Genomic DNA, 21,526 nt, shown 5'->3' with positions numbered 1-21,526 from the left:
AAATGCAGTTTCTACAATTTTGGTATCAATAGAAGGAGCACACATATCGTCGAAAAATATTTTTCACAAAAGGGAGTTTTAAGGTTACGCACAGGAAAGCTACACAAATTCAAACAGATTTCTCCAAAAGACCAAGAATTTAGTTGGATTTCAGTCATAGAATAGGACAGTGGTTTTTAAACTGTGTGCCTAGCCTCCCTGGGGTACCGCGAGGCTCTTCTAGGGGGGCCTCGAGTTGGTGGTCCAGGAACAATTCAAACTATTTAGGGTTAAAGTGATTGGCATCCACTAGCATTTGTTTTGCCTATCATAACCATGTGGGTACTCAGGACAAATGTACACCAGCACATAACTAAACCAAGCCATTTACTTAATTTGACATTGTATTCCAAACGTCAAAATAATGTTATTGATTTTAATCATTTTAACGATTCAAGAAAGTTTAGGAATCACTGGAGTAAGACATTGCTATTAAGAAATGGTTGTTGTATGAAAACTTAACAGACCTGTTTAAAAGGAATGAAAATGTAAAAGCGTGTTACATGGGCCTTTACTTTCACTCTCTGAAGAATCGCCCAAATAGTTACCCTTTGATAAATTTTGAAGATCATTGAATAATCGCCATATAGAATAAGAAACAAAAGCAGCTAAGAAATAACTGAGGAAATGTATAGTTGCCAGGAACATGTATAATAAGATAATTGTGTATACTACTGCTTTTACCTCTCTGGCTTCCCCTTATAGAATTGGTAAGACAGTAAATAAAAGTGTGTTTGGGTGTTATTAGTAAGGCTTTCAATTAATAGCTGAGAGCAATTTGGTGTTTAAAAGGTTTATAACTTTATAAAGCCAAGAAAAATTAAATCTGTGATCCAAACAACTGGCCTACTAAAGACTGAGAAATGGTGGTATCATTGTTAGGTTGATCAGACACAATATACAACTCCAGGTATGACTGATGAAATGACTATATAGGTAAGTGGCATTCGAAACTAAAAAAAAGGCACATGCTTTGTTTAAAGAACCCAGACAAACATTGGTTATTCAACATTTTGCAGCATAAATCCACAAAATATGCTTCTCATTAAGAGGCCTTCTCATCAAGCTTAAAGGGTCCTTTGCACATACTGTTTAACTACTCCTTTAAAGATTAATGGACTGATGAGGCCGACTAGTATTCAGCAAAGTAAAAATTTCTGGCATGTCCCTGGCAGAACCAAGTCATCTTCAGAACTTATGTTAAGCATGTGCAGACAGCCTGCAACACATAGGTAACACTATTTTGGTGGAAGTGTTAAGCTGGGCATACACTACTGCGATTTCTCACAGCAGTGTATGCCCGGCCGATCACCTGAAAGCCACACAGAACCATCACATGGTCCTTTATTTGGGATGGATCGCATGCAACCCATGTTCCCTTCCCAGACCCTCCACCAAGAGGGTGGTCCGACCTCTGACTCAGGTCCACAAATCGGACCTGTGAGAACACCACACTGGCCCGATATGGGACGAATTCTCAGCCTGTTCCGTCTAGAACTGGTGAAATTGGCCCAAATAGAGTTAGTGAATGGGGGCCTTTAGGGATCACAGTGGCAGCTGCATTTTGGAACAGTTGACCCCACATTGACCTTAATAAATTGGTCTGGCAGTATCCACCTCTGCAACAAACAGTGAGCTTGCTCCGTTATCATCCATCCCACAATGATAAATAGGCCCCAAAAGAGGAACTTGGTGATTAAAAAAAAGTTAAGAAAATGTTATATTGTTGCTGAAGCTAGGAATTGCATACAACACTGGAATACAGCTCTTTGGATATGTTGTTTAGTTCTAACTTAAAATCAGACTGTATATTAAACACCAAGATCATATTAGCCTATTAAGTAACCATTGTCATATCCATGGCCCTTATTCTGATTGATGCGGACTTTACCGCGTTCTTACGGATCGCGTCTTTACGGCGTCTGCGCATGCGTGGAGAACGCTACGCGCATGTGCCACGCCTTGACTCGGTACCAGTTCGGACAAAGCCCGTCCAAAACTGGTCACCGCAATCAGTCGGGAAATAGGGGCGTATTATGGGCGTCATGCGGAATGACACATGGGCGTAGTTTCAAAGTGGGCAAAACGGGGCGGAAACATGGGCGGACACGGGGGAGTACACTTATGTTGGGGGGCGTACATTCGGAAACCACTCCGAATGCACGCGAGCAAAAAGGGCTGAAATGTGCGGTGTCCACAAGTGTACTATTGCTTTGCGGACACCACTCGTTCATGCGGTAGGCGAACGTACGCCTAATGACTACAACCATTAACACCTGAACCCAATAACAATCTACTCCTTTACTCATTACTCACTAATAGGACGCTTGTCAGTGCTTTAATTGAAACCATTGCACTTCAATTGCTGTAAGGGTTAATGTGTGCTATGCATGTGTTAGGCATGCTTGTAAGGATATATTGGAATCTAATTGATTCCAATTCCAAATAAGCAGTTTTTTATGAGGATAGGTAATTGAATAAGTGGGTCATGTGATGTCTTGCAGAAGATACTTCATAGTGGGTTGTTTGGCGTAAATCCTCCGCTTACGTGCGGTAGCACCGCTTGGCTCCCGTTCGGATGCGGTATTCCCGAGCATACTCTGTAATACTCTGTAATACCGTGCCGAATCGGAGTGTTTCTCCCGCACACGCATGGTTTGTATGTCGTCCGTAAACACGCCCTGTTCTTAAAGAGTGAGTCCGTCCGAATGCGGAGGACACGTGGGCGTTTCTACGGACGATGGCCGCATGCGGCAAAACACCGTGGCGTGCGGACCGCTCCGTAAGAATGCGGGAATATCCGCACAGATCAGAATAAGGGCCCATGTGCGTGATTACGTGTGTGATACATGACTTAATTTAATCACTTTAAATATGATATAAAGTATATTAAATTGTGTTAAGTGATTGGTTAGTCCTTTGTTAACCTGTAAATAAATTCTTAATTTTAGAGATTATATGTCTGATGTGACATTATTAGTCACATACATAATCATGTAAAACAAAAAAAAGCTACATAACCAGATGATAGAAACATATCAGTCTATTAGTATTTATTGTAAGAACATTCCATTGTACTTCATAAAGTATTTTGAGGTCCTACATGTATGTCCTAGATTAAAATAATTCTGTTTTAAAATAGGTTTTTCACATATGTAATTATAAGGGACATGGATAGCTACAGAAGCCATGCCATAACTATAAAAACTATTCTAAAAATGGAGAGGTGATACAGGTCGGGTATCCTGTATCCGGGCATCCCGTATCCGAATTATTCCAAAAAACGAGGTTTTTTGCAATAATTCAATTTCCCCCCCCCCCCCTAACCCTCTTTTGATACTTACCAAGTCCTCCGGCGTCCATAGCAGGCCTTTAGCATCCTCTCCGGCGTCTCCAGCGGTCCCAGGAGTGCCGGCGCGCCTGGGAACTTGCGCAAAGCACTCCTGGGACCGCTGGAGACGCCGGAGGACTCCATGGATGCCGAGGGACCATCGGAGACCCACCAGGGGCAGGTAAGTATAGCTAAAAAAAAAAATATTCCAAAAACCGGAATATTCCCTTATCCGGAATGCTCGTGGTCCCGAGCATTTCGGATAAGGGATACTCAACCTGTATTGCCCATAACAACCAACCAGAGTGTTGATAATTTTCTAGGATGCAATAAAGAAATTGCAGACAGAATCGAATTGTTTGACAAAATCTAATCTGATTAGCAACATCAGCTCTTAATATTTAGAAGCTTTGGTAAATTTACTCATCATAGCCTTTCATAAAGGTGAAAAACAGGTTTCATAGATTGAGACTATTTCCACTTTTGGTTAAAAAAAATAATCTTATGTAAATGAGTAAATACTAATGTTATTACTGACAACATCCTAGAAAATAACCTTCTTTGAAAAACCACAAACACAAGTTTCCAAATTTTAATCTTAGGCTTACATTTTTTTTCCTTTAAAAATAAAATGGATGAACAGTCTATTTTAATGACTATATGAAAAGTGTGCTTACATTAATGATATACATTAACAATAAAATACAAGCACTGTACGGTTTATTTTTGTTAGCCCTTGGTTTCTACCTTCAATGTGCCAAAATACATTTAAAATGGGTTTTAAATCTGTAATTTGCTATCTTTTCTAGCTAAATGCTGGGAGTCATTTAGAAATATAGGTGCAAACTTTCAATTTAAAAGCCATAGCCAAAATACACCTTTCATTAACTGACAAGGATTTAAGAAATTGGTTGCTGTGGATTACAGCACTGCAAGTCTGCAAACATATTAGAAAATAACACATTGACTATTAAAAACAGATAAAAAAAAAAAAAAAGTACCTCTTAAGGAATATATGCATTATTTATATAAAAATATAAGTAGCCTTTCGAGTTTTTACTGTAAAAACAAACAGGTAACAAAAGATCAAATCTACAGGTTTCATTTAATGTCAGCGATGGTAAGGAACACAAAATGTGTGCTTTCAATGCATAATAGTCACAGTGGATAGCAGCTAAGAACATGGAAAAAAAAAATAGGAGAATCTAATATTTTCACATTGTGATTTTGAATGTTGATAAAAAAAATGGTGATTCACACGTCAAATGTTTTATGGTTTTACTATTAAAACAGAAAAATAATAATGCATTACAGTCATTTATCCAAACTAAAAAAAGATCAGTATGGCAGCAAAATATTCAGATAGCAATGAAAGATTGTAAACTGTATTTAAATCTCTTTTTGATCCCAAAGTGCAAATTGCAAATTTCCCACAAGTTCAGTAGTGCTTTTCCTGTAAATAATCCTTCATTTTGTTTGGCAAAGGCAGTTTTTGAATCAGGTCTATTCTGGTGTACTGACGTATGACAAAACGGCATAGGTACTGCAATGACCGCACCTGCATAAATCTGGAGACTGGGTTTGTCAATCTAACTGGATAAGTGGCAGATCCTGGCACTCGAGACCTGGAGTAGCAGAATGCTCCATTTTCAGAGTCTCTGATGGAATGTTCTATAAGGTCCACTATAGAGGTATGTCCTTCCACATCTGGTTGTTCATAAAAGCTGAATCTACCATTTGAATGTTCAATTCTAGTGTGAAGCGTTTTGCTATGAGAACGAAAGCTTAAGCTTAACAGGTAACGATCATCAGAACTATCTCGAACCAAAAATGAGCCATCTGGGACGCTAGCCAATTTTTCTTCGGCCTCCCAACGTGTGATAGGTCCCCAGTACCAACCCTGTTTTGCAAGTTTTTTCAGCTCCTCAGTAAGACTGGTAACTACCATAGGGCCATTGTTTTGTACAGAGTCATAAACTCGTGCAACACCAGGAGCACTATTGGGATCAAAATTCAAATGGCAACGCATATTTTCAGCCATATGTGCATCTGTGCTATTAAGTCCTACAAAGTTCCTTTGGATTTGACTGTTCTGGACTGGAGGTAGTAATGGTGAAAGTGGGGGGACGTCAATGTGACTTACCATGGAGTTTTCAAACAGAACACCATTGGTACTATGCAACAGACCATTGACAGTCTGGTCCACAAAGATGTCCGGAGCCACTACTACATCCGGGGCCAACTGACTTTCCTCTTCATGAAAACTATTACTTCCAATGTGGGAAGGTACAGCAGAAACTTCCATCGGGGATGAAGTGTCCAAACAGAAAGCACGTGATCCTTCCAAAGGATACATTCCCTCATCTAAAGGCACAGTATACTGAATATAATCCTGAGGCATAAGACCTATAACTACAGGCACATGTTCATTAATATGTAGATGGAGATCACCATTATGAGATTCTGTACTTTTCAAAGCATTACTTTGTTCCTGAAAAACATTATCTGACTGAAACTCATGAAAGTCCTTTCGAACCCCATTAAATGCAGGGCTTGGGTTGGAGGAGTGGACCAAAGCTTTCACTTTCACTTCCATTTTTATGCATGTCTCTTCAGAATTTGTTGGTCTTAAGGGCCATGGAGTTGGACTGTAGTGGTGAGTTCGAAGGGATGTTGATCTTAATGGTCTCTGAGATCTCACATCTTTAAATGTAATAGGTGCAGAAGAAGAAGAAAATGTGTCCTCTTCGGCAGAGTTAACAGATGTGCTTCCCTTTCCTTTTTGTTTCTGCTTTGCTGAAAGGCGTCTTTTTAACGTTCCCATTAAGCTCTCACTTTTTGGCCTATTTTTGCCACCTTTCTCATCCTCACTGTTGATATCACATCCTGTCAAGTCTTTCCCATAGCAGCCACCAAACAAAGAGTCATCTTTCACAAAGTTATTGGTCATTGAAGGCTGCTGTACCATTACAAAATCATTTTCTTCTTTGCTTTTGTTCAAGTTGAAAGACTTCCGAAATGTTTTCAGACTGATTTTCTTCATTATGTCTAGTGACCAAGTCCTATTGCTTTTGGACTCTTCCAATGGATTATCCCTAGAACACTGCCATTTGTCACTGCTTCATCTCCTTGTTTAAATGGCGACATTTAGCTTCTGTAACCATTACCTGTAAACAGAAGATGAAGAATGGTGTGTAAGAAAAACAGTTTGATAAAACAAATACAATTTTATGCAGTTTTGGGCGATTTGCAGTCACATAGGCAATGGCTCACAGCAACCTCAGAAAATATTTTACATTTGATCAGAGCACAGCACGTTCTTTAACTTTCAAACTCTATAAACACAGACATTTTAATTGAGGTCCACCTTGTGTTCATTTCTTTATACAAAATGAAACATGGGCATACTGTATAACTATTTAAATACAATATTGTAACCTAAAGCTAGCCAAACACTACTGCGATGACCAATCCCTCTTTCCCCACCACTGGAAGGGCGGTCTGAGTTGGAGGTTGAACCTGCTTGCAGGTCCATCCTCCAGATCCCATCCGATGCACACAGAACAGCTTACATGGGATGTCAAACACATGCGACTTGGGCTGATTTCACACAATTTATACGCTCGATCTGTCAGAATGAATCGTTTAGTTTAAATCGGCCCAAATTTCAGTAGCCTATGGGGGGCCTTAAGCCTTCTACTTTAAACAATGTACAACCCAGCACAAAACAAATGTTCATTCTAGCACCCTCCAACTTTCAAAATCTGTGGAGTTCATCTTTCCGGCTTGGGGTCTCACTCACCACTGTTGTGGTGCTTCTAGCAGTCACATCTGTATTTCAGTAAAGACATACAGATCAAACTGTCCTAGCAGAGAATGACACCACAGGCAGAAAAAGGGGAATTTCATGGATTTTGAAAAGTTCTAGAATAAACACTTCAAAACAAACAGCTAGATGCACGTACAACACCTGTACACAACACAGTAGGGAGGAATGTGGGTTGGCTTTCAGCACATCACAATCAAGATTTTTATGGTGCCAATTACGACTGCCTGAGCAGGTTCTGATGTACCTTCAACTGATAACAAGGACATTAGTAGCAATTAAAAACACTACTGTGAAACTGCAATCATGCCATAGTAGACAGCAAGTCCCACATGCAGCAGAGATGCTTACGACTCACCATACACATAGTGAGGGCTAAAAAGCAAGTTCTGTATACAAAATAGAGCAGCTTGCCAATCTGCGCCAGGCACTTTGTACAGCTGCTCGCTAATGCAAATAATAAAATCAATCATGTGGTAGCAACTCCAGTCAAAAAAGCATGCAGATATGGTCAAAGGTTCAGTTGATTTTCAGACTGACAGTGAAAGGGTCACAGTTCCCCCCTAGGCCAAAGGTTTCTCATTGAGAAAGTTAGAAACAAAATAAGTAAATTGTGCTTTTATCTCATCCTGAGGGCCAGTTTTGTGGTAATGGATAGGATTCACTTCTGCTTGTCCACAACATGATCATTACATTGGCCATAAATAACTTAAATTGTTCATGGACCACCTATCCAGGGCACCCTTTCAGGTCCCCCAAGGCACTCTAGGATGCCATGGCACAGAGTTTGGAAACCACATGTTATGTTCCAGCTCAGCAGTCACCAACACTCAGTAGCATACAAGAAAAAGGTGTGATTCCAGCTCCTGATAAAGGCATGTGAACACGCCGAAACGCGTTGAGCCACTGTACAAGTTATTGCTTTCTGTTCCAGCATTATTGGAGAATCTTTACCCTTTCCATTCAACACCTTGGATTCCTCATTAGAGCATATCCGGACCAGTTTTACACCACCTTTGGATCCCCCAATTTGCAGCCACTGAGCCAGGTATCAGCCATACCTTAAGGACTGCATCTTTATACCATCTCACCATTGGGTGATATCAGGGAATCCACCACTGGGAAATCTCCGGGACTCAAAAATTCCTGTCTCACAGGACTCCACCATTTATGGTAACTATATCCTCTGGTGTTGATTTGGACAATAAATCCATACATGTTTGCATTATCCTGACGACGGGGGAGACCCCGAAGCGTTGATATATGGATTAAATTGTCCTACTTTCACCACGCTACCTGCAAGTCCCTGAGTGCCCATTATTTTCCGTCGCCTATCTACAAGGGGCTGCAAAGTCCCAATAGCTGGCACCAGGGCAATCGTTTGGGCTTCAGCTAAGTCCTGAGTGCCGGTCCAATCACTTGGATAGATATATAGATAGATAGATATATAGATATATAGATATACACACACACACACACACACACACACACACACACACACACACACTGCATTATACATGACTGATTGTTTTATTAATTAACTTTTTATTAGTGGTGGGCAGATTAACGCGTTATTATCGCGTTAACGCAAAAATATGTTAACCCCGATAATTTCATTAAAGCGTTAACTCGTACGTCACGTGATCCGGCTGATCTCAGACCCGGAAGCCGGAAGAACAGCGCATTTTCGCGCCGACACAGCAGCCGAGGTCCGCGCGCATGCGCATCGGCACTAGGAGGACGCCAGATTTTCGCGCCAAGACACAGCAGCCGAGGTCTGCGCGCGTGCACATTGGCACTTGGAGGACGCCAGGACGTGTCTGCCGTGGTCCCCGCGAGTGTGCTGCAGCATTTAGAAGACGCCAGGATACCACTGCTGACATCCCCTTGCATGTGCTGCCGCACTTGGAAGATGCCAGGATACCGGTGCAGAGGTCCACGTGCATGTGCTGCTGCCGCACTTGGAAGACGCCAGGATAACACTGCAAAGGTCCCCGTGCATGTAACAGCAGAGGGGCTGCCAGATAGGAGGAGGGAGAAGATTCCCAGGTGCATAAGGAAAGACGCTGAATATCCAAAAGGGCTACATCATCATACCACCGTAAGTTTGCCTCATGAGAAGGCTGTAATTACATGACTAGTATAAAGGGGGTCTTTATGAATGTAAGCAAGGACACTGTGTAGTCTACATGAGGGGAGGATGTCACTGCAGGCCCATACCAGAGGGGTAACATGAGGGGAGGATGCCATACCAGAGGGGTACATCAGGGGAGGATGTTACTGCAGCCCCATAACAGAGGGGTGGATGCCATACCAGAGGGGTACATCAGGGGAGGATGCTACTGCAGCCCCATAACAGAGGGGTGGATGCCATACCAGAGGGGTACATCAGGGGAGGATGCTACTGCAGCCCCATAACAGAGGGGTGGATGCCATACCAGAGGGGTACATCAGGGGAGGATGCTACGGCAGCCCCATAACAGAGGGGTGGATGCCATAACAGAAGGGTACATCAGGGGAGAATGCTACTGCAGCCTCATAACAGAGGGGTACAAGCCACTAGGGCTGGGGTAATAGGGTGGGTACTGTATTTCACAGGGGATGGGGTGAGTACACAATTCTAAACAGGTCTATAAGTTTGCATGTCAGTGTCCAATCCCTACCTTAACATTCCAGCAAACTTGGGTAGAATGATAAAGTGGCAGTACTAAAGAACGGACAGTGACATCACCGCAGGCTGTCCGGCAAGACGCGCAATTCCCCAACTACTGACCAGAAGCAACGGGAGCATCGTGCAAGACTACAAGAGATCGTCTGAGGTTGAGGTATGGAAAGGGGGTAATGAAATTTGTAGCCTGCGGCAGCTTACTATGAGCCCTTAATTTATTAACAGTTCATTATATAGCACAGCATATTCCATTGTGCTTTACAATGAAGATAGTGATAGAGCAAACTTAGTATTTACAGACAGTCAAACGTTAGGAGGGCCCTGCTCGCAAGACATTAATCAGTGTCACTGCAAAACTGGGGTATAAAGTCTACTCTTTTTTTTTCTATACGATACAGTAACAGCCTCTTTCTTCTTGAGACAATCTTTACACAACACATCTTCACCAATAAATGATATGTCACATGCCGGGCAAATTTTATCCACTCTCTTTTTAGAAGTTTTCTTTTTGGCAATTAAAGGCACACTAAAAAAGAGAGAATAAACAGACTAACTAACTTTTTCCTAACCTCAGCAAAAGTAAAGAACCAGTCCTCAAAGAGGACTTACCTGGGCAGCGGTACATTAGGTTTGGGAGAGACATCCTCCATGATGTGCGCTTTCAGAATCCACTTCAACTGTGAATAAGCAGCAGCACCTGTTACATCGGCCAGGCGCTATAAATACCGGCACTTCCGGTAATTGGAACGCACGCGGCCTGCTGTGGAATGCAGACCGTGTGCCGGCGCCGGAAATGCGCGTCAATTCCCTCCGGCGCTACTACACGGAGTAGCTACAAAACCACCGCCGGGAACAGTGACCATGCCGGACATGCTGCCGCTGCCTCTCCCTACTGCCCCGGACAAACACCACGTGCATCCCAGCCAGCACCATGCTAAACGGCCATGCATCCCTGGTGAGTCCTGCATACAGAACACTCGGGCAAAAGTTCCACCCGTTCTGCCATATCTTCCTTTCAGGGTAAGGCACCGCCAATCCCCATAATACTCAGGAAGCAGGGGAATGATCCACGCCTCCGGCCAGGATCAATGTTTAGGGTTAAGGCACCGCCATCCCCACGCTGCCAGGTCATCGCATATAGCATGCTTACCTATTCTAACTAACTTAACTACCTGTTTACAGATAGAGGAGACAGGAGGGAGGTGCTCAGTTATATAGGATATGGAAGAGGAGGAGTTGGATCCGAGGGGAAAAAAAAAACTACCGGTCTAATTGGGAGAGAGAGAGGGCTGAACCCAATGTAATGGCTGTCATGAAGTATGAAGGAGAAAACCAGGGTAATTATTACTAAAGGTGCATACACACGGTGAGATTTTGGCCATGTACGATTTAGAACAGGGCTATTTTTCAGCAGGCTCCAGCAGGAACGGAGGCCCTTATTCTAGTTTACTCTCTGACAAAATATTTCTTAGATGGACAAAACCATGTGCACTGCAGGTAAGGCAGGTGTAAAACCCCACCCAAATCTAATTATCTCTGCACAAGTAACACCTGCCTCACCTGCAGTGCACATGGTTTTGTCCATCTAAGAAATATTTTGTCAGAAAGAGTGAACTAGAATAAGGGCCTCAGTTCCTGCTGGAGCCTGCTGAAATATAGCCCTGATTTAGAATATGCCATTTCCCTTGAACTCCCCAAGCTCAGAAACACTAGTATAGATTATACTGTACAAGCTGAGTGATATGCCTATGGCATATTTTGACTATACTAGAAATAGCTCATACTAAAGAATACACTCTTTAGTCAAAATTGAGCGGCCTGCACAGTATTTTTCTTGCGATACTGCATATTTTTTCTTGAGATACTGACCCTGCGGTGGCGAGCATTGGTATTGCAAGCTGTATACACATGGTACGATATGTACTAGGTTTTCTACAACTACGGACTATATAGTCCATATCGGTAGTTTATATTGCACCGTGTATGCCACTAGACTAAATGTCACAGCATTGAGTGTCTCTGGTGGTATATACAGAGACACATTGGGCAGTAATTTAATGTTCAATGATATTTATGGCTTCTACCGAAGGGAAAAAACACCCAAAGTAGTATTATTTGAGTCATTTTGATGGCTTTCTGGTTTTCTACAACATAGACCATGGATCTTCCATAGATTCTAAATGTTTAAACCAAAGGCAGAATCCACACAAATGTCAGCTGCTACTATGCATTATACAGTATATCCAGTACCTACAATACTTTTGGATCAGCAAAGGTTCCTGGTACTTTAAAAAGGCACACCATTATGATATATTGTTCTACAACAGTAGTCACAGACAGTGAGAAGCTCTTTAACAATGTTTCCCAACCTTGGTCATCAAGGCACAATGACAGTACTGGTTTTAAAGGATAACCATACTTTTTTCCACCCCATTTGTGTGACAACCATATTTGTCCACCCCATTGTCCATCCGGCAAAACTGCACTTGCTGAGACCGACTATCCAATAAATATATTTCTTGCACTGCGTACTAACATAAGGCAGATCAATTCATGTGCAGGAGTGTGACAGTGGTAAAGAAATAGATTTATCCAGCAAAATAACACTGCAGGATGTTTTACTGCACCCTTACGCAAAGGCGGCACTCATACTGATAGCTGTGATCAGAGCTGTGCAACGAGCTGAGAGATACAGATGAATCTGCCTGAGCAAGCCCTTAACCCCTTCACGACATATGACGTATATATACGTCATATGTCGGTTGGGGGTGAATCAAGCCAGCTCACGGAGTGAGCTGGCTTGATAGAGAGCAGGTAATGGCTGTATATTACAGCCATGTCCCTGCTCTCACGGCCACGAGCGGCGAGTTCGCCGATCGCGGCCGTTTAACCCTTTAAGCACCGCGGGCAAAGCGCCCGCAGTGCTTAAATAGCTGATCGGAGGGGGGGCGCCCCCCTCCGGCGCCGATCGGGGCCCCCCGCAGCACGATCGGAGGGTGCCGATCGGTTGCCATGGTAGCCAGGGGTCTAATGTAGACCCCTGTGCTGTCCGTGTATTCATACCTATTACATCCTGCCTCAGGCAGGATGTAATAGGAAGTGAAAAAAATCACTACGTTCAGCCATAGAGCTCTATGGCTGAACCTAGTACAGGCGATCGCGCCCCCTAGTGGTCAAGTACACTAGGGGGCCTTGTAGTAAAAGTAAAAAAAAAAAAAAAATAAAGTTTAAAAATAAAAAAAAAATAATAAAATATTAAAAGTTCAAATCACCCCCCTTTCCCCATTTCCCAAATAAAAATAAATAAATAATAAAAAAAATAAACATATTTGGTATCGCCGCGTTCCTAAAAGTCCGATCTATTAAAATATAACATTAGTTATCCCGCACGGTTAAAGGCGTAAACGGAAAATAATCCCCAACGCCAAAACTACGCTTTTTGGTCGCATCGCCTACCCAAAAAAAAATAGCTAAAAGAGATCAGAAAGTCGCCCATATCCCATAATGGTATTAATTAAAAAGTACACTTCAGCCCGCAAAAAATGAGCCCTCACCCAGGTCCGTAGGTGGAAAAATAAAAAAGTTATAAGCCGCAGAACATGGCGACGCGACGCAAATTCGAAAAACCGTAACATTTTCTATTTTTTTTTTTAGTGGTAAAATGTAACGAAAACTATATAAGTTTGGTATCACCGGAATCGTAACGACCCATAGAATAAAGATAACCCATCATTTTAAACGAACTATGAACTCCAAAAAAACCGTAACCAGCGCAAAATTGTGGAATTGCGTTTTTTTTTTTTTTTACCCCACATTGAATTATTTCCTGATTCCCCAGAATATTATACGGTATAGTAAATGGTACCATTAGAAAGTACAACTTGTCCCGCAAAAAAAAAGCCCTCATGTGTCTATATAGCCGGAAAATTAAAAAAGTTACGCTTATTTGAACACAAGGAGGAAAAAAAAAAAAAAAATTACCTTAAAAGGCAATGTCGTGAAGGGGTTAAAGATGCAATTAATCCTGAGTCACATTCTGAGCCATGCCCACACCTGGCCATTGGCCTAGAGCAAACTTGTCCTGCAGATGGTTTTGTGCATGCTGGTCTACATGACATGTTCCGTTTAATATTCTTAATATAAAATTACAAGAATATAGAATGCTACTTAAGAAATAAGGTAGTCAGAAGTCAATATTAAGATGCACGTCCCTTAAATAATTGGTTAGAATACAATGTAAATGACCAAAGTTAACTTACCTACTTAGATACTTGGATAGAATGGTATCCAGAGCATCGCAACCTTATCGGTAAGCATGTAAAGTAAACAGTTCAATATTTTTCGCTTTCTTCAATGCCTTGTTTTTGCTTCCTGTGATTATAAAAGGCAACAAATTGGATGAATCACAGAGTATTTCCAAGTGTCAACAACAGTTGCTAGGAACAGATATCACAACTGCAGCATGGTATGCAATTAACGTGGGTTTATTCTTAGATGGCAAGCAAATTTGTTTTCCATGAAAATATATAAACTGTTAAGAAAGGGGGGCACGGGGGAGTGAAGAGTTGGCGAGTGGAATAAAATGTGTATTTTACATGATATTTAAAAACAAAAATCTATTTATTAGAGAACATATATCCATATACTTTGTGGTATGCAAGTATCTGCACATTTGACTTCTTGGATTAGGGTTAAGATAAAATGGTACTTAGAACGTTTTTTTTGCATAAGACAAATAGCATCATACACATGCCCGAACAAGCACTAGACAGTGTGTTCTCACCTTTACAGTTTGCAATCTCTATAGAAGCAAAAGGAATAGATACTGTGAGCTGCAGTTCGACCGCACAAAGCACATTTTCTAACACTTGTGCACACAGAAATAATAGACGCCCAGGTGCACTGTGCATCACCAATAGTCAAATTTTTTAGAATTTACAGGTGACCTGGAAACCATAAATAGGCAGAGACCTGAGGACTGATAGCACATACACACGGCTCGATTTCATCTATTTTTTTGATTCAGTTTTGCTTATATAACAGTGCTCGACAAACCCGGGCGCCAGGTCGCCACGGTGACCAGATTCTTTTTCCTGGCGAAGCAGAATCTGGTCATGGCTGGTTGCGCTTGCAGGAAGGAACAGCCAGGCAGATCGGTCATCAACTTACCCCCTGGCTGTACAAGAGCAGGTGCAGGTCGGCCCCGGCACTGCTATTTCAAAACTGCTCCAGCCGGCATCGCGAACCAATCAGAGTTTGCGGTTCGGGAGCCAATCAGGAGTGGCAGTGGTAGCTTGACTCCTGATGGCAACAAGCATTTAACCCTGGCAGACCAGGTTAACCACTGGGCAACAAGCAATTACCCCTGGCAGACCAGGTTAACCCCCATAGCAATGACCATTTATCCCTGGCAGAGCAGGTCAACCACATGGCAACATGCATTCACCCCTGGCAGAGCAGATTAAGCCCATGGCAACAAGCATTGTGATGGCATTACGGCGTGTGGTATAATATGCAATGGGTATTACAGTGTGTGGCATAATGTGTGATGGGCATTATGGTGTTTGGTATTAATTGTTAATGGTCATTACAGCGTGTGGTATATGTAATAGGCATTATGGCACATAATATAATATGTAATAGGTGTGCTTACATGTGTAATAGGTATTTTTGGCTCTCGACTTCGTTGTGCACTGTAGCTATTCGCAGTTTATCTGGCTCCTACAATTTCATCATGTCTCCTAGATTGTAAAGAAATTTGTCGAACCCTGCCAGGGCTCGACAAATCCTGGGTGCAAGGTCGCAATGGCGACCAGGTTCTGCTTCCTGTCGAACAGATATTTTTTTGCCACAAAGGAAGAAGAAGCAGAATCAGGTCTTGGGTCAGGAAAGCCGCTGCCCCCCCCCCCCCTTTCCTAACAGCACAGCTGCAGCACTGCCCACCACCCCTCCTAAAAGCACAGCCCAACCTCCCCTCTCCTAACAGTGCAGCACCCCCCCCCCCCCCCAGCCAAGCGGCGACTGCCAGCAGGGAGCAGGGGATAATGAGACAAGCAGCGGCAAGGAAGCAGGTGGTGAGCATGCAGCCAGGGAGCGGAAGCAACAGACCAGTAGCCGAGCAGCAGCTTGTACTGGGGAAAAGGAGACCCACTGATGTTGGTGAGAAGACTTGCCTCACCTTCCTACCCATTGACTTATTTTTCCCGTCACGTCACCCCCATCATCTCACTACTACATCTTGCCCCTCCACCTCTCTATCGCCCCCTGTTGCCTCACCCCCTCTCAAGTAACCCCTGGTCACCTCACCCCTCCCCCCCATTACCTCACCGCTTTGCCCAACCAGGCACCTCACCCTCTCTATCACTCCCCTGTTGCCTCACCCCCTCTCCATCCATCACCTTACTCATTCGCCCCCTGGCACCTCACCCTGTATCACGTCCCCCCCTCTCTCGCCATCAGCTTCCCCCTCTCATCCCTCTCTCACCTCTCCCTGTATCTTTCTTTTTCTGCTCTCTTCCCATCCCCATTAATCTCTCCTGCTCTCTCACCCACCTAGTCTGTCACTCTCCCCTGCTGTCCTCCCCTGTCCCCTCTCTCCTGCATGCCCCCTTCTCCCTGTTACTCTCTTCTATCGCCCAGGCACATTGCACCATGTATGGGCAGCCTTAAGCTTGTCTGGCTCCTACACTTTCATCCTGGCTCTTAGATTTTTTTTTTAAATTGTCAAGCCCTGGTGTCCTCCAAACAACGCTTGCTCCAGCAGATTATTACCCACCACCCCCGATCTGTGCATGCAGCTCAATCTGACAATATCATCATCAGCAAGTGGTTGTCTGGCAAGGGATCCCAGTGACATCACTGAATGATATAATTAAACAATATAATTGAAGGGATTATTCAGAGCCGATTACTGCTGTGCGAATATGCATTGTGATCAATTATCGAACAACTGTGCATGCATATGGATCGTAGTGCACATACATGAGGCCGAACAGCGACAAAAATCAGCAATTTATTTTTATTCACCCCCCTCGCAACTTGACCGACAGGAAGCTGGCATTTGTGGGTGTTAACCTGCTTTTTTCCAGTAGTGTCAGGGAAAAAAAGCAGAGGTGCCCAAGCGTTATCTGGGAGGGCGTAATACATCAGCTCCGGCCTCAATCAGCTTTTTTTCTATCACAGACTTGTGGAAGGGTAAGGGATACACACAGACTGGTAAAATCAATTGATGGAGAGTGAGCTACATATGGATTTGCAGCTGTGTGACAATATTTTGCAAAATCACACAGCATCAGGTCTGAATAACACCCTCAGTGTGTAATACATTGTACACCCACCAGCACCGCTGATATACGGTAGTTAAGTGTGTGTGAGTGGGGCTTTAATGTCAGGTCCTCTGACAGGGACTCAGGGAGGGGATACTGTCATTAGGTCTACAACAACTAGGTCAACAAGCATTGGGTCAACACCACTAGGTCGACAGGCAACGAGGTCAACATGGGTTTAGGTCATTAGGTCGACATGGGCAAGGTAGACAGTCAAAAGGTCGACATGGGGGTTTTCACTGTTTTTTTTGAGCCGACAGGCGGTATTTCATGCCCTACCATCTATTACGGCGTGGTGAGAGAATAAAATAGTGTGCAGAGCGTCGCGACCAAAGCGGTGCACTTCAAACTGTGTCCATGTCGACTGTGTTGACATTCCGGTAAAAAAACAGTCACCCTCCCCCCCCCCCGTTGACCTTTTGACTGTCGACCTAGACTCATATCGAGATAATTGTTGTAGACCAGGCATGTCCAACGTTGGCCCTCCAGAAGTTATGAAACTACACATCCCAGCATGCTTTGCAATAGTTTTAGCATTCGCTAATAGCAAAACTGGCAAAGCATGCTGGGATGTGTAGTTTCACAACATCTGGAGGGCCAACGTTGGACATGCCTGTTGTAGACCTAACAACCCACGGGGAAGTGGCAGAGAAAAGGAGGGAATGAGTTGTGCTCCATTGTTATGCTATGCCCCAATAAGCTAAACTTATTTTTTCACAGCTTCTTCTGATCAGTGTCAACAAAATATGCCTTAACTAGTAAGCACGCTCGAAGCAAAAGCTTAGAAAACTAGTCTGCTACCTTCTGTGTTTGTGCATGTGTGAGAAAGAGATGTAGTCTCAATCTCTGCCAGCAGATGGCAGTGTTTCGGAGACTCAAGACACATATACAGATGATAGGTGGTGCATACAAACATAAAACTGTCCTTTGGGGAAATTACATAAAGATCCAACATATAAGTGGGTATTATCAGTGGGCACCCCCATAGATATGTGTACCTAAACTTTATTATTATTTCACCATATGGTAGGCAAACCTTAAGCTGGGTACACACTATACCAGTGGTAGCCAACCCTAGCCCTCGGGCGCTACCAACAGTTCACATTTCCAGACAACCTAGCTGCTGCACAGCTGCACTCAATCACTGACATTTTAAAAGATACACAGATGGAGCTAATTCGCTCACTTGTGATACTGGGGCATATGTATTATAGCGGCGCTTATCGCGCCGCTATAATACTTCCTGCTTCGCCTCATTAGCGAGGCGAAGCAGGAGGGGAGACCGACAAGATGTATTAACATCTTGTCTGCCGAAGCGGGGGAGCGCTAACTCCCCCCTCCGGCGATGTCCCCTCCTGGAGATAGCGCATCAGTTTACACTGATGCGCTGTCTCCTGTCCCCCGGCCGGCTGCACTGGGCATGCGCGGGATCTCGCTACTCAAGCGAGATCCCCAGCGCAGCCCACAGCTGACAGCAGGGACAGCGCTGTCCCTGCTGTTTAGATAGGGCTTCGACAGCCTGATGCTGGCGAAGCCAAAAACGGCAGCATGCGGAACGGTCAGCGATGCTGACCATTCATACATTCGGCCTGCTATCATTTAGATAGCGCCTCTGTCCTGTACCGCACGCTGGCTGCTTCATACATGGGGGAGAAGCGGTATCAGTGCACATAACGTGCGCTGATACCCCTTCTCCCCCATAACGACCCTTCATACATCTGCCCCTCTGTGAGGAGACCTGCAAAACATGCACTGTTGGTAGCTCTCGAGGACTAGGGTTGGCTACCCCAGCTCTATACGAACAATATAAGGCATACACACTGAATGATTCAGTGGTGTCACCTTGTATCCACTTAACAGGCAGTCTATGATATAGGCAAAATTTGATTGCATGTACAGACAACTGTAATGCCCAAAATAGTGCGTTCAAACTAAATGATATGCACAATATATTATTGCCAATATTTTTATTGTGCATATCATTAACGCTAGATTGTCTAGTATACAGCTCATTCATAGCCACTTCAGATTTGCATATGTAACTTTGTCACAGAAACCAAAACAGAAGCACCACAATGTTTCACTTCAGTGTCAAACATGACAAAATGTAAATTGTGGAACTAAAGGGGCACGCATGCTGTTCCCAAGTTACATATGGCCCTTATCGATAGCTCAGCGCGGTATTATCTAGCATCGCTCAGCAAAATCTCTCTGTGTGTGTGTAAGCCCTATAAATGGTCAGCATTAATTTAAACAAACATATTGTTGTGGAAGCACTTACACATAACATAACTTCCCACTAAGCAATTGGGCCTATAAATATGGGGGCATTATGCACCCCACACACATACATGGCACACACAAAGCTATAACACAGCCACAGGGCTGATTTGATGAGTGGCAGCAGGCCCGGGCATTGTAACCTGTGCTGTCTTTGTCCCCACACCATCTCCAGCATACAGAAGTAACTGTCAGTACTACCTACCAGGGACGCATGTGAAGTGTACGAGTGTGCACAGACACAGGGGCACAGATCAGGTGAGTGAAGCAGTAGCCCGGGCAGGTAGGTGCCCCTCCGCCCCCCCCCCAGGGAACACATCCTCTTTCCCCCGATGCCACGCGCACTGCTGCCTCGCTCATCACAAATCCTCCTCATCGGCCCTGACCCGCACCCGCCACCTCTCCGGGCCTGACTCGCACCATCCTCACCGGGCCTGACCCGCACCCGCACTCTCCCTGTGGCGCCCCCGCAAAAGAGTAACAGAACTTCCCCGGGGGAGCCTTGTACCCACCTTATTCCGCTCTGCAAGGCCTCCTGTGCCTCTCCGTGTCCGGCCTCATGCAGCCCTCTACACGGCCCAGTCCGCTGTTCGTTGCGGCCCCACACACAGAGCCGGCCATGAGAGGAGGAGCAGGACGGGGAGGTAAGACTACAACTCCCAGCGACCCCCGCGGCAATACAGACTTCTGCTAAAATAAACTCAACTTTATTTGTAGTATGTATTACACAGATGTAGAAAGGACTCAGGACTGCAGTGAGCACTGTGTGGCTTCCGGGTTCGTCTGACAAAACTTTCGCTGTTGCACAATAGACAGTGAGCCTAAAGCTGGGTACACACACAAAGTTTTCTGTGCAATCGAAGAACAAAAATCTGGAAATGTATATGAGCAAATTACAATCAACATTTTGCTCCCAAATGCTGGAAAATAGACGAAAACAATTGCTTGGAAAATTTTGTTATATCAGATTAATTTAAACAGTTTGTCTGACTGCCCATTGTCTGTTTTCCAGCATTTGGGAGCACATTTCTAATTGTCCTTTGCTCACATATATTTCCAGATTTTTGTTCCCACCAGATAGATTGGACAGATAGATAAATCTATAGGTGTAAATCCAGCTTTAAGCTGGGTAGATGTATTGTTCTTCAGGAACGTGCAGTCAGGGGAGGCAGTGCCTCCTCTGTCATAATGATGAAAATAATAAAAAGAAGATATTTATATATCTTCTTTTATTATTTTCATAATTTCTACCTCTCCCGATGCCTCCCACCCTCTTACACTGCTGCATGTGAGGGTCGGAGGCAGCGGGAGAGGTGCCTCTCGCTGTTAACATGAAAACTCTGGGCAGCGGGGGGGGGGGGGTAGGGAGGGGAGGGCAGGGTGCAGCAATGGGCTGTAAAAGTCCATTGAAAATGAATGGGGAAGCGGCACTTATACTGATGCCGCAATGACAGGGGTACCAGTATGAATGCATGCCCCCAAATGTGATTTGGCCAGCGGATCCAGTGCTGGATCCACTGTCCAATCACACATGCAGGGCCCGCCTGGTGAAGATGCATCAGCGGGGAGTTCGGCGCTGCCGCATGTACCCGGGGGGGGGGGGGGGGAGTATGCTGCCGCATGTACCCCCTGCTGCCTGTGCCGGCCCGCGGGCAGTGCGGGGAGGTGAGTGCCTCCCCAGGCAATGTCCTCACCACACGTCACTGCTTCAGATATATCTCAGGGTTGCCTACCCTCTCGGAAAAGCAGGGAGGGTCCCGGAAATCAGGTCAACCTCCCGCCCCCCGGAAAGGTAGGCAAGCCTCCAGGAACCCGGGCAGCCTGAATTACTGGCATTGCACAGTGGGTGCGTGGCCACGAGGAGGCAAACATGTTGGCCACGCCCCACTCACTAGCCACCCCTACCCCGCCCTGTCAGTGGACCCGTGCCTGACTGAACTGGCTGCACTCTCCCGAAGAGAGTAGGCAACCCTGATATATCAAGAAGAAGAAAAAAGATAACTCTTTTTTCCTGCAAACCCTGATATATCTACAGATGGATCAGGCAGTGTGTTCTA

The 21,526-nt window shown here is 44.4% G+C and overlaps 1 protein-coding gene across 3 annotated transcripts; it reads right to left on the bottom strand.

Annotated features, from left to right (window-relative positions):
* Window positions 1-4,456: 4,456 nt before the first annotated feature.
* On the bottom strand, window positions 4,457-20,153 carry SOCS6 (suppressor of cytokine signaling 6). 3 transcript variants are annotated; one of them, XM_083187720.1, is made up of 3 exons: window positions 19,982-20,153; window positions 14,124-14,235; window positions 4,457-6,537 (listed from the first exon to the last, which is right to left on the bottom strand). In XM_083187720.1, the coding sequence occupies exon 3, from the start codon at window positions 6,411-6,413 to the stop codon at window positions 4,809-4,811; it is 1,605 nt and encodes a 534-aa protein (XP_083043846.1). In that variant the 5' UTR covers window positions 6,414-6,537; window positions 14,124-14,235; window positions 19,982-20,153; the 3' UTR covers window positions 4,457-4,808. The 3 variants fall into 3 exon arrangements, with proteins under 3 accessions (XP_083043846.1, XP_083043847.1, XP_083043848.1); XM_083187721.1 differs by having other exon boundaries at window positions 14,128-14,235; XM_083187722.1 differs by lacking the exon at window positions 14,124-14,235.
* Between the last annotated feature and the right edge of the window lie 1,373 nt (window positions 20,154-21,526).

Source organism: Crinia signifera, chromosome 5, assembly GCF_055691185.1.
Source record: "Crinia signifera chromosome 5, ASM5569118v1, whole genome shotgun sequence".
Lineage (NCBI taxonomy): Eukaryota > Metazoa > Chordata > Amphibia > Anura > Myobatrachidae > Crinia > Crinia signifera.
This window is presented reverse-complemented; position numbering and strand designations above follow the sequence as displayed.

Bases quoted from the DNA above. Each gene is read 5' to 3' on its own strand.
- SOCS6 (XM_083187720.1), bottom strand. From the start codon at position 6,413: ATGAAGAAAATCAGTCTGAAAACATTTCGGAAGTCTTTCAACTTGAAC.